This window comes from Thalassophryne amazonica, chromosome 4 (assembly GCF_902500255.1).
Source record: "Thalassophryne amazonica chromosome 4, fThaAma1.1, whole genome shotgun sequence".
NCBI lineage: Eukaryota > Metazoa > Chordata > Actinopteri > Batrachoidiformes > Batrachoididae > Thalassophryne > Thalassophryne amazonica.
Window position 1 is genome coordinate 70,599,355 of NC_047106.1, and position 13,859 is coordinate 70,613,213.

Genomic DNA, 13,859 nt, shown 5'->3' on the forward strand with positions numbered 1-13,859 from the left:
TTCTGTCATTCGTGACACATTCCTGACATTCTTAACGTGACTTAACGCATCTGAATAGGTTTCTTAATAGTGCGTGTTGGTGTGTGATATTCTTGATATTCGTGGAGCATGTTTTTGCCTGTCAAAAAAATCTTCCACGAATGTCACACACCACCCTCATTTCGTCTCATGTCGTGGAGGTCGCAAATGAGCGTACTGATCCGTCTTGATGAGTAGTGATCCTTAATAGAACGTGACAACGTTCGTAGTGGTTCCTGTGATGGTTCTTGGCGCCCAAACTGTCATGCGTTATTACGAAGTGACACGGAAACTGTCAAGTTTTGACATAACTTGTAACGCAGCGTCACATTTCACTGCACGCCACGACGAATCAGTTTTCTGTCACATTAAACTCGGCTCCAAATGTCGGTCCACAGTTCCTGCTGAAGCTCCTCGGGTTGCTCCTGCAGGTGTTCCACCTGCTGCATGCGCCTGATGTTTGGGAAAATGCACGAGACGAGAGCCGCAAGAAGCCACACATCTGGCTCTGTCCTCCTCCTCTCTGCGCCACTCCATGGCACAGAGCCCAACTACGCATGCAGTCACAAAGTTCTTCTGAAAAACTGGAGCGATCTGAATTCGGTTGGATGAATATGGGTGTGTGTGTGTGGAGACAATTCACCTCGTTCACAACGTGACAGAACTTAACGATGCGCTGTTACGCGCAATAGCGCGCGATAGCGCGTAACAATGCGGAACACTATTCTTGACCGTGCGTAATGGTTCCTGATAATTCTCCGGCAACATGTGCCATTAATCGTAACGTGTGGTAACAGGTTGCAGCAGTTCCTGAGGACACCTGAGGCCTCTGCCCCGAATCATCACATTCGTGATCAGCGGCCAAGAATGTGTACTTCGTGGCATTCGTGACTTGTCATTATGTGTAAACGCAGCATAAGGCTGTTCAGGAAATGACGTCTTTTATGGTAACACCCATCAAAAACAGGCGTAGAAGTCCACAAGACATGCAAATGCAGACATTACTAATAATAAACCAAAACATTCAAAAGTGGATAATAATAATAATAAGAAGGAAATAAAAAAAAATAAGAAAAATAAGAAAAAGCCCACTGTAGAGAAAATACACTACAAAAAAATTTACACTGCAAAAAACCCCCAAAACAAAACAAAAAAAGAGCCATCATCAACACGTAAGAGTACCAAAATGAGGCCTACCAATATATAAAGGTCTACATCAACAGCTGTGGCTTGTACAACCCCTGGCAAAAATTATGGAATCACTGGCCTCGGAGGATGTTCATTCAGTTGTTTAATTTTGTAGAAAAAAAGCAGATCACAGACATGACACAAAACTAAAGTCATTTCAAATGGCAACTTTCTGGCTTTAAGAAACACTGTAAGAAATCAGGAAAAAAAAAAAAAAATTGTGGCAGTCAGTAACGGTTACTTTTTTAGACCAAGCAGAGGGGAAAAAATATGGAATCACTCAATTCTGAGGAAAAAATTATGGAATCACCCTGTAAATTTTCATCCCCAAAACTAACACCTGCATCAAATCAGATCTGCTCATTAGTCTGCATCTTAAAAGGAGTGATCACACCTTGGAGAGCTGTTGCACCAAGTGGACTGACATGAATCATGGCTCCAACATGAGCGATATCAATTGAAACAAAGGAGAGGATTATCAAACTCTTAAAAGAGGGTAAATCATCACGCAATGTTGCAAAGATGGTTGTTCACAGTCAGCTGTGTCTAAACTCTGGACCAAATACAAACAACATGGGCAAACATACTGGTAGACCAAGGAAGACATCAAAGTGTCAAGACAGAAAACGTAAAGCAATATGTCTCAAAAATCGAAAATGCACAACAAAACAAATGAGGAACGAATGGGAGGAAACTGGAGTCAATGTCTGTGACCAAACTGTAAGAAACCGCCTAAAGGAAATGGGATTTACATACAGAAAAGCTAAACGAAAGCCATCATTAATACCTAAACAGAAAAAAAACAAGGTTACAATGGGCTAAGGAAAAGCAATTGTGGACTGTGGATGACTGGATGAAAGTCATATTCAGTGATGAATCTCGAATCTGCATTGGGCAAGGTGATGATGCTGGAACTTTTGTTTGGTGCCGTTCCAATGAGATTTATAAAGATGACTGCCTGAAGAACATGTAAATTTCCACAGTCATTGATGATATGGGGCTGCATGTCAGGTAAAGGCACTGGGGAGATGGCTGTCATTACATCATCAATAAATGCACAAGTTTACGTTGATATTTTGGACACTTTTCTTATCCCATCAATTGAACAGATGTTTGGGGATGATGAAATCATTTTTCAAGATGATAATGCATCTTGCCATAGAGCAAAAACTGTGAAAACATTCCTTGCAAAAAGACACATAGGGTCAATGTCATGGCATAGGGTCACTGTCAATGAGCAGATCTGATTTGATGCAGGTGTTAATTTGCAAATAGTCCGGATCTTAATCCAATTGAAAATCTTTGGTGGAAGTTGAAGAAAATGGTCCATGACAAGGCTCCAACCTGCAAAGCTGATCTGGCAACAGCAATCAGAGAAAGTTGGAGCCAGATTGATGAAGAGTACTGTTTGTCACTCATTAAGTCCATGCCTCAGAGACTGCAAGCTGTTATTAAAGCCAGAGGTTTTGCAACAAAATACTAGTAATGTGTTGGAGCGTTCTTTTGTTTTTCATGATTCCATAATTTTTTCCTCAGAATTGAGTGAGTCCATATTTTTTCCCTCTGCTTGGTCTAAAAAAGTAACCATTACTGACAGCCACATTTTTTTTCCTGATTTCTTATAGTGTTTCTTAAAGCCAAAAAGTTGCCATTTGAAATGACTTTAGTTTTGTGTCATGTCTGTGATCTGCTTTTTTTCTACAAAATTAAACAACTGAATGAACATCCTCCGAGGCCGGTGATTCCATAATTTTTGCCAGGGGTTGTATATACCATATATGGGCACCAGTGAACAAAGGCTCAAACTGAAACTATTGTCCTTAGGGCTACACAAAATACTAGTAATGTGTTGGAGCGTTCTTTTGTTTTTCATGATTCCATAATTTTTTCCTCAGAATTGAGTGAGTCCATATTTTTTTCCCTCTGCTTGGTCTAAAAAAGTAACCATTACTGACAGCCACAATTTTTTTCCTGATTTCTTATAGTGTTTCTTAAAGCCAAAAAGTTGCCATTTGAAATGACTTTAGTTTTGTGTCATGTCTGTGATCTGCTTTTTTTCTACAAAATTAAACAACTGAATGAACATCCTCCGAGGCCGGTGATTCCATAATTTTTGCCAGGGGTTGTATATACCATATATGGGCACCAGTGAACAAAGGCTCAAACTGAAACTATTGTCCTTAGGGCTACACACTTACAAAAAAACAGTATATAAAAAGACATTCATGAAAAAATACAAAAACATATCAATAACAATGAAGCTCATAAATAGAAACAATACAAATATATACAGTATATAAAAAAAAAAAAAAAAAAAATCACACATCAAGCCTTTACAAAACCAAATAGGCATAGTAAAGGATAAAAAACACACCTCAAAAAAAAAAAAAAAAAAATATATATATATATATATATAAGTACAAGGCCAAAAAAGTAGGCACAAATAGAAAACCTATGACACATACAAATTTAAAGAAAGCAGCCCAACAGTAATTCCTCATTCATTCCCCTCAGAAGTTCCATTTGCAGTGTATGTATCCAAAATGCCCCCCGCTATAATAGAAGCTTCTCCCTGTTACCTCCCCGTCTAGGGGGTTCAACCATTTCTATACCTTGAAATCTGAGAGAACATACATCGTGGCCAGCACTCAAAAAATGTCTCACCACCTTAGACTTTTCAACTCTGTTCCTAATGTTACTTTTATGTTCCGAGATGCGAGTCTTTAGTTCTTTCTTAGTCTTGCCCACATAACACAGGCCACAAGGGCATTTTAGCAAGTAAACAACAAACTTAGTTTTGCAGGAAATCCTGCTCTTCACCAAATATTTACGGCCCAAATGTGGATGTGTAAAGCAGTTTCCCTTAATCATAGCGTTACACTGAACACAACCCGGGCAAGGATAATTCCCATTAGGAAGTGAAGACAAAAAATGTTCCGGGTGCATGTATGTGTCTGTCTTAACAAGCTTGTCTCTCAGGTTAGGGGCTCTCTTATGGGCAAATATAGGCAACTCTTGAAACAAATGGCCAACTTGTGGATCACTTGACAAAATGTACCAGTATTTCTTAACACTGTTTTTAAGATCTAGTGTGATATCCGAGAAAGTAGTGGCACAGACCAACCGTGAAGTATTGGACAGATGAGGTTTAGGAGTTAAAAGCGACCGTCTTTCAATTTGTTTGACCCTGTGCCAGCAGTCCACCAGTGTCTTTTTGTCATATCCTTTTACTAGAAATCTATTATAGAGTTCCTCTGCCTGTACATCAAAACTCTCCTCAGTACTACAAATTCTCCTTACTCTCAAAAATTGACTGAAAGGCAGACTCTTTTTAAGACCAGATGGATGATAACTGGTGAAATGCAAATAACTATTCGAGTCAGTCTTTTTCTTATACAGACTGGTACTAAAATAGTCATCCTTAAACACATTCACGTCAAGAAAAGAAACAGAATCAAAGCTAAATTCTAGCGTAAACTTAATAGTAGGCATCCTAGAAGCAATCTAAACCTTAAAATCCTCAAGTTGAGCCACAGTTCCCAAAAAAATGAAAAAGATATCATCTATGTAGCGAAACCAACACTTTAAAAACGGTAAAAATGGATTATTATTGTATACAAAATCTTCTTCAAACTTGCCCATAAATAAATTGGCATAATTTGGACTACATACACTGCCCATACTAGCACCTTGACATTGTAAAAAATAGGAATCCTCAAATTTGAAATAATTTCTATTCAAAATAAGTTCAGACATGTCCAAAAGGAAGCTCGTGGGAGGGACAGAATTATCTCCTGTATCAAGGAAAAACTTCAATGCTAGTAGCCCTTCAACATGTGGTACATTTGTATACAGACTGGCTACGTCCATTGTGCAGACAAGGTCCTCTTTTGTAACACTCTGTATCGCCTCTAATTTATTAAGAAAATCTGTGGTATCTTTAATAAATGACAGTAGCTGAAAAACGCAATAATTTGGGCCAAAAAAATTAACCACCATGTCCCGAGGTGGGCTCCGTAGTTTTGTCAACTCTGACTTTGCTGTAAATTTTCTTAATTTATCAATTTCATTGAAAGCACAAAAAGTACACTTCTTAAACAGGGTTCTCCCCAGAAATGTTTAGTATAGCGGTGCTGTTGGCAATTATCGCCCGAGGCGGCGCGTTGCGAGCCATTTTGACTGGTTTTAGATGCATTGAAAGCAAGAATAATAGACAAAAAAAATTACACTTATATTGTAATATCAATGTTCTTTCTTGTATTTTTCTGTGTAAGTTAAGAAAATAAATAACATTGAAAAGTTTAAAAACACATTAATACTTGATGGACATAACATTTGCTCTCTTCTTTAAAAATGACACGCTGTACCTTTAATCCAGTAAGACAGGCAGAGTTTTTCTGTTGACAGTTTCTTTTTTTTTTTTCAAAATTTTTGAGTGGGACTGCATACTTATTAAAACAACAACAACAACAACAAAAAACAATATAACCCCTAATTGTCTTGTTTGAACAAGAGATAAATCTGGACTTATTTGACTGTCAAATCAGAATTAAATTTATTGCCAAGTAAGTTCTCACATAATTAATTTGATCTGGGGTCATTGGTGCATAAACAACAGTAAAATAAAATAAAATAAATAAAATAAAAAATTCTGGAAGAAGTAAAGGAGTAGATTTGCTCTTTTAATGATGAGATGCTGGATGAAAAACTTTCTGAATCAGTTTTTCACACTTTATTGTTTCACTGAAGCTGTGTGGTGAAGATGATCGTTGATTAAAATTGCTTTGCTGCTTTTTTACAGCATGTAGTGTCTGCTGTTCACACTTTTCCCTTTCTCTCTCCCTCTCTCTCTCTCTGTGCTGTTCTACTTGGCTCTCTGTCGGCAGGAGAGGGGCGATAATTAATTTCAAAGGGGCATGTGTGAAAGGGGGTGGGGGTGGGTGTGGGGGGGCTATTGGTGAAAAAGTGACGTAAGTTTTCTCTCAAAAACGGATTGGCCTGTTTTCTAGGGGCAATTCAAAAAAGGAGAAATACTTCAAACAGAGGTTCTGAAACTTGCTGGCACTTCGTGTGTATTCCCCACAGCGGGGAGACTCTGAACTAACACCAAAAACATGAAAAAGATGATTTTGATTCTCTATCCCCTTTAATAAATCAATCTTTTGGTGGACTTGTCCAACATTAATGTGAAGCATATGCTCAGTCAATGGGTGAAAGTACTAATAAAACACATGAACATATGAAATCTCTTCAGATGATTCACAAAACAGCTTCTGGAGTTCTTACTAAAACCAGGAGATTTGATCAAATCACACCTGTTTTGGTTTCTCTTCACTGGCTTCCTATCAGAATTCTGTGTGCCTAATTCAAGTCTGTATGACCCAATATTTTTTTTGTACTCCTTGACTCTGGTACCTAATTAATATTCCTATCAGGTCACAACTGCTATGGTGATCAATCACCCAGTGAGATTAACCATACGTGAAGATGACAGTTTGGGTCCAAGAGCTTTGGAGATAGTAATAGTTGCAAATGTCGAAATGGCTGGACAGATGATGCTCTTGACTGTATCATCCGCAGACAGTCTTTGGATGGCGCAACATAATGCTAGGTGGTGCCAAAAGTTTTAAAAAGATGTTCTATTTAATTCTTCTTGATCACCAGATGGCAGCGCTGAGCACCTGGATTATCCCACACGTGCATGTGCAGAGGTCAAGATCTTATACCACCAAAGTCACATTAGTGAACGTGACCTGGGTGACACCAGCCAACAATATATAAGACTGCGTTCCATCTCTCTCATGAGAGCAGAAGGTCGAATTGATTTAGATCGCTTGTCTTGTCAGAGCCTCGCAATCATTTTGGTTGGAGCTATGCATACGCATCTTCCAGAGGCTGCAAGATGATGATTTCTTTCTTTTGTCTCAGCTAGGCTACCACTCACGGTGAGGAAATGTTGGTGGCTCAACTTGTTACTGTTTACGATGGTTGTCCATATCGTCTCCTCAACTTGTTACCGTTAACGTTTGTGCTAGTTCACAGACCGCTGCCGTATGTTTTTGGATTGACCTACACATTGCGAGTGTTTCCCACAATGTAGCCAGGAAATACCGCAGACTACGGCCGCTGTGGTGCGTGTTTTTCTGCTTCTTGCTGTACCGGCATTTTGGTGGCTTGGCTCATTGCCATTAATGTCTGTGTTAGTCTAACGTATGTCCCATGGACCTCTGGAGTATTTTTCAAAATTAAACTGCTTGTTGCAAGTGTTTACCGATTGGTTGAAACAGCAGCTGTAGCCGGGACATACTGCACTTTGGCCGCTGGAGTGCAAGTGTTCCTCGCTCCCTACGACACCACCATTTGGGGCTCCAACATTGTGACAACTGGCTGTGAGTCTGAGGCACTGTGAGTGCACAGACTTAAGTCACTGGTGGACTGAGTGTGCTTTCCGGCCCCCGTTTTACCGCATTTGGCCTACGTAGTGTCTTGAATGTGCTTCACTTACTGCTACGCACACACAATGCTGACCGTGTTGGTGCATGCATGCAGTCGCTGTTTGGCTTCTCTGATCCCGGAGACTGTCCATAATTTATGCCCACCATGTCTTAGGCCTGGACATATGACACTCACAGAATATGCTTTCTTCAATTGCATTTCCATACCATCGGCTGAGAGGTCGACCAGACAGGCCAGGTTTGAAGTTGAGATGCCCTCTGCAATACTGGCCTCCAAATTATATCAGCGCCCACATGCTGAGGCCCTTACTGCTACAGCAAAGAAGAGTAGCCATGGCTTGCTCTTGTCTGATAAGGTTGACACACTAGCCTCTGAATTTGCTCAAATGAAATCATTGCTCCTTAGTATGCAGCCTCCTGTGGCTTCTGCTATTCCAGAGCAGTTGGGGCCTTCCTGTAACTATAGTGAGAAGGAGCTGACTCACCCCACTACCAACGATCGTGATAAGGATGTCATGTCTATCCTAGCATCTGAGTCATTATTTAGTGTTGACCAGACAGGTCAGTTTGACGGCCAAGAACAGGGGGTGGGTGGCGTTCCCCTCTTCTTTCCGTAACAGTCCCACACCTTAGGCATAGAGTCTCCTCAGGCATTAGAGCCTGGACTGTCCGCTGTAAAGCAGGCCATCCAGTTTGCTTTGACATGGCTTGATGCTGATGCTCCTCCCACAGAGACTGCTCCTTCTGGTGCCTTTTCAGGGTCACTCAGAAACCAGCGTTCAATGTCCCACCCTCTTTACCATATATTGAAGAGCTTCAGAGGTGCCGGTCTGATGCTAACTCGTTCACCCATTTGCCACAGGACTGCAGGGCACTGTGTGCAATGAAGGATGCAACACAGTATGACTTACTTAGACTACATGCCATCAGTTGACAGTGTCATTAGTAGCCTGGTTGTAGCACCCGCTGATGCTGCCCGACCAGAGGCCCGTTGTTCATGACCTCAGTATAGGGTCACTGATGAGCTCCTTACCAAGAGCTATGACAAAGCAGCTGGAATTGGTCTTCTAAGGAACTCCCTATCTTACCTTGCCCTTGCATTCTCACAGTCTCTCCAGGATGCTAGTTCTGAGAGTGACACACAGAGCCTGAGTGATGCTTGGCTCCAGGCTTTCGCCTACATGTCATGACAGCTTGGCAGGTTGATGTCCAACCTGACCATTGCCCCACGCCAAGTGTGGCTGGCCCAATCCTAATTGTCTGAGGCATGCAGGGGATCACTACGCACCCTGCCTGTTGTCCCAAGCCAAATTTTAAGGCCTGTAGTACAACAGACCTTGAACATTCAGGCAAATAAGTCTCTCCAGCAATATGCCTCATTATAATGAACTTCCAGGCACCAACCAAAGCATGCAGATGGCTTGTGCGCTGCAAACAAAAGTGCTTCCTGGGATCGGAGTAAGGCTCGTCAGCCCTCCTATCAGTCCACTTTTCAGCAACCTACAGGTAGACCTCCTAGAAATGACTGGCGGGACCGACATGGCCGCCCATCAAAATCACCAAGGGGCCACAGGAATCAGGTTTGACACCCAGTACAAGGCCATCAAATCATTTTTTCCGGAAACAGCTTGACCAGTGGTGGGCCTTGGTCTCGGACTAATGGGTGCTTTCCACATTGGTCAGGGGCTACAATATTTGGTTCAGTTGTCTCAAGCTTTTTAACGGATTGTGCAGTACACAGGGTGTTGACCCAGAGCGTTGCTCTGTGCCAGTGCTGCTCAGCTATCTTCAAACATTGTTTGACAGTGGTCTTTCGGTCTCTACTATTAAAGGACATGTCTCACGTTTAATGTCCCAGTTAGCAAAACAACATAAAAGTACTCATGACTGTAAATGTCTCCGCACACGTGCTAATAATTCGTGATCTCTGATGTATTTTATTCCTACTCTGAGCGTTAGCAAGTGCATTTCTGGAAAATGTTTCACTCTGGAATTCTCTGCATTTTTCTCAGTGTGACAACCTTATTAGCAAAACAGAAACATCGCAATGACTGACAGAGGGAAACGACCCTGCTCCCTCCAAAAACGAAGCTTCTGAGCTGCCGTTCGAAAGTGATGGCTTAGATTTACAGAGGATTTACAGGCAGGAGATGACAAGCTTCACCCCGCGCTATTTGTGTGGATGCTGGTTACTGAAGCTGTGGACATCTGACACTGTTTATAACAGACTGCCTAGACAGGGAGATGGATTTGTTACATTGGAAAAAGTCAAAATACATTTCCAGGAATTAATGGATGTTATTTTACGTGCTACAATCAAGGCACAGCTGCAGCTGGCAATCTCTCTCTCGTGTGTGTGCGCATCTTTCTTTGCGTGGTGTTTACATTTGGAATTAATCCATAACATGACGGTGAGTCTGGCATGTTCAGCATTTTACCCCTTTTGTGTTTTGTGGTTAGATTTCTTTTTTTTTTTTTTTTATTTACTTTGAGAGAGTGAATTTGGAGATGTGTGCTGCGAAGATCACTGTGTGTGTGTGTGTGTGTGTGTGTGTGTGTGTATAGTTGACAAGACGCTCATTTTGCCCCGGCAGCAGATGTATTTTTTTTTTATTTTATTGATTACAACACTCATAATTAATTGTGCACAAATCTGAACCCGCAGCAGAGATTATTACTGACAGGCTGCATTTATGACTCGTGGCTGCAGGTGCACATCAACCTTCGTGGAGCCACAGCTTTTATCATGACTGCATCAAAATGAATAGTTATCCTTTAAAAAGGAGTCATAACATGACATCACACTTACGTCAACTTTGGAATTAATCTGTGCCTCAGTTCTCTACATTCCACTGAAGCACACATTGGGATGCTTCTCGTATTAATGACAGTTGTAGGAAACACCTGAGTACTCACAAGTACTTTGTTTTCGGACGTCTCCGTAGCTGTTTGTTGCGAATGCCATATACTTTGAAACCAGTCACGGAAGTGCACAAAGTAATCCCAGTGGATGATCGGATGGTCACTAAAAGCCTAAATCTAAATTATGATTTTGGTGCGCCATGTCCTTTAAGGTCTATGTTGCTGCTCTCGCTGCTCGACACATTATGGTGGACAGTGGTCTGTCAATAGGGTTGCACTCTCTGATATGTCATTTTGTAAGAGGTGCTCTATGGCTGTGGCCTCCAAGGGTTGCACTTGTGCCATCCTGGGATCTTCCATTGGTCCTAGAGGGCTTATGTTCTCCACCATTTGAGCTGCTGGGAGGCGATGACCTCAGATGGTTGCCTGTTAAGACTGCATTCCTCCTTGCAATTTCATCCGCAAAGCGTGTTGGAGAGCTGTATGCCCTGTCAATTGCTAAGAACTGTGTGCGGTGGAATTCTGATGGGTCAGGGGTTACTCTGTTGCCAAACCCTTCCTTTCTACCAAAGAGAGGTTTGGCTTTTCATGTTAACCAGTATGTTACTTTGGCTGTCTTTGGACCGCAGTCTGGTGCAGAGACCAATTCTAGTCTGTTTACCCGTCAACCTCCTCTAGTGAGATGTCATTCAACCTGGAGAATATCTACTTCCTGGGCTGCCCTGAGAGGTGTTGCACTGAGCGACATCTGTGCTGCAGCAACGTGGGCATCCTCCTGTACTTTTGCCCGCTTCTACAGAGTTAATGTAACTGCTCCTCACCCTGTGATGACAGCTGCATATCAAACTTCAACTGAGGTTCAGTAAGTGCAGATTCCTCGTGACCTTACTGGTATGACATCATCCAGGTGCTAAGCAATGCCCTCTGGCAGTCAGAAGGAATGAAATAGAATGAAAGTTATGTATGCAACTACGATTCTATGAATTCCAGATGACCACCAGAGTTGGTTGTCACTCGGAGTCTCGTCGATAGATTGCAAAAGAACAGAAAGCTGGGTGACACTGTCTTATATACTGTCGGCAGATGTCACCCAGGTCACGCCCGCAAACGTGAGTTTGTTGGTATAAGATCTCGACCTCTGTGTATGTGCATATGGGATAACCTAGGTGCTAAGCTCCGCCCTCTTGCGGTCATCTGGAATTCATAGAACCGTAGTTAAATATGTAACTCTCATTATGAAAATCCAGTCAACACTAAAGATTCCACTGACAAGAAGCAATATATCAAATACTCACATTTTAAAAGCGGGAACAACAAAACATATGGCATGTTAGCTAAAACCACTTAATTCAATTATTAAAAAGGTTATTTTCTGATACTGATTATTAATTTCAATCGAGTTATGAAACAATACTTAACACATTCCTGCTCACCTCCTAAAAACTCCTTCCACTCCAGTAATGCCCATTCCGTCCACAATGTCTCTGGACAATCTGAAGGGAACAGTCTCCGGGGTAGGGAGGATCTTCCCCTGCTCAAAGGCCACACCTAAAAACAATTTGTATTTTTTATTTTATTACTCAGTCTAGATCTTTAAAGTGTAACAGCATATAGCTATGACCAGAATTTCCATTACATAATAAACTTACCTAAATCAATGTGTACTAGCTCAGCAGTCTGCTCATCAATCAGAATGTTCTGGATGTGTCTGTCACCCAGACCAACAATGTATCCAACTGTGTACATAATGCAAGAAAATAAACAAGCAAGGAAGGAAATAAATAAAAACCCATGATGATGATGCCGGTACCAAAAACCATTAAAACTGCAATTTCACAAATAAATTCAGACCACAGCATTCTGATGAGTGCTATGATTTTGACACACGGAGCCTTGTTTCTGTTTTTTAAATCAACAGTAGTCACATGACAGTAATGTCAATTTGAGAGTTTGCAGTACGAGGGTTACGCAGACGGGGAAACAGATCTGGCACAGTCTGGCACTAAATGGGTGAGCAATCTGTGTGAAATCAGACATTTTTATTGATATATGGAGGGCTGGGTGTTCAGACAAACGTAACATTGGGTGTGCACTGTGCCCTTATCAGGCAGATTTTGTGCAGAATGCCCTCGGCTTTGCGACACAGGGATACAGTATTCCCCTGAGAAAACCAAAGCTCACTTTTTCTTTGTTGTTTCTTTATCACCAATCCTGTCTGTAATGTTCACTGACAGGATTTCAAGGCACAGTCAGGGACTGGAGGGTGTCCACTTTGGTGAAATCAGAATTACATCTCTGCTTTTTGCAGATGATGTGGTTTTGTTGGCTTCAGACAGTGACCTACTGTGAGTACTGAGCAGGTTGCAGGCTTATGCCGCGTTCACACTGGGCGCGACCATACGCTACAAATTTGCGTCGGTGTCGTGGCGACGGACGCGCCACCACTGCCCGGTGTGTCGCTCTGCTTTCGCTGCGAAAATTCTCCCCAGTGCGTCAACAAATAGGAGGAGCTTCCATTCCACTCGCCGGCTCCGGTTGTCGGCTCCGGTTGTCAGTCAAGTTAACATGACGGACCTTGATCACACGGAGCGAGTTGTTGTGGAAAGCTGACAAACGTCAAGTATCATTATTTGCTGCAGGAGCTGCGTCTGGATGACGGCCGCTTTCAGCGGTCCTTCCGCCTCTGCAGGACCCAGTTTGAGGACCTCCTGTCCCGTTCACGCGCACACATGTAAACAAAAAAAAAACTCCGCTCCCCCTGCTACGGGGCTGCTGCTCGCTCCAAAAACTCTGTCATAATTTTGTTTAGAAACCAGTCACCATTTGCTTTATTATACATCTGTGTAGTTAATTAATAAAATAATCTTCACGGACGATTCGCTCGCGCGCGCACGTAAAAAAAAAAGTGAAAAACTCCGCTGCTTACTGTGGGGCTGCTCCTCGCTCTTCCCCAAAAACTCTGTCATAATTGTGTTTAGAAACCAGTCACTATTTGCTTTATTATACATCTGTGTAGTTAATTAATAAAATAATCTTCACGGACAATTCACTCTCGCGCGCACGTTAAAAAAAAAAGAAAAAAGAAAAAAAAAAAGAAACCTCTGCTCCCCCTGCTGCGGGGCTGCAATATCGCGCCACAAATGCGCCAATCGCTCAAAATTGCTTCACTCGCGGCACCACAACGCGTCCTTCCATAGGGATTACATGGCAAGCTGTCGCTGCTGTCGCTCGCGTCATGCCCGGTGTGAATGCGGCATTAGTGTGAAGCAACTACCATGAGAGTCAGCATGCCCAAGATTGAGATCATGGTCTTCTGTCAGGTGGATACATACATAC

General features: G+C 42.1%; 1 protein-coding gene across 3 annotated transcripts in view; it reads right to left on the bottom strand.

Moving 5' to 3' along the window:
- Positions 1-13,859, bottom strand: part of atm (ATM serine/threonine kinase) — a 132,250-nt gene that overhangs the window by 2,402 nt on the left and 115,989 nt on the right. For all 3 annotated transcript variants that reach the window (XM_034168086.1, XM_034168084.1, XM_034168085.1), the window contains exons 59-60: positions 12,173-12,259; positions 11,957-12,071 (exon numbers count right to left, since the gene is read on the bottom strand). In XM_034168086.1, coding sequence (XP_034023977.1) covers positions 11,957-12,071; positions 12,173-12,259 — 202 coding nt within the window. The remainder of the gene's footprint in view (positions 1-11,956; positions 12,072-12,172; positions 12,260-13,859) is intronic.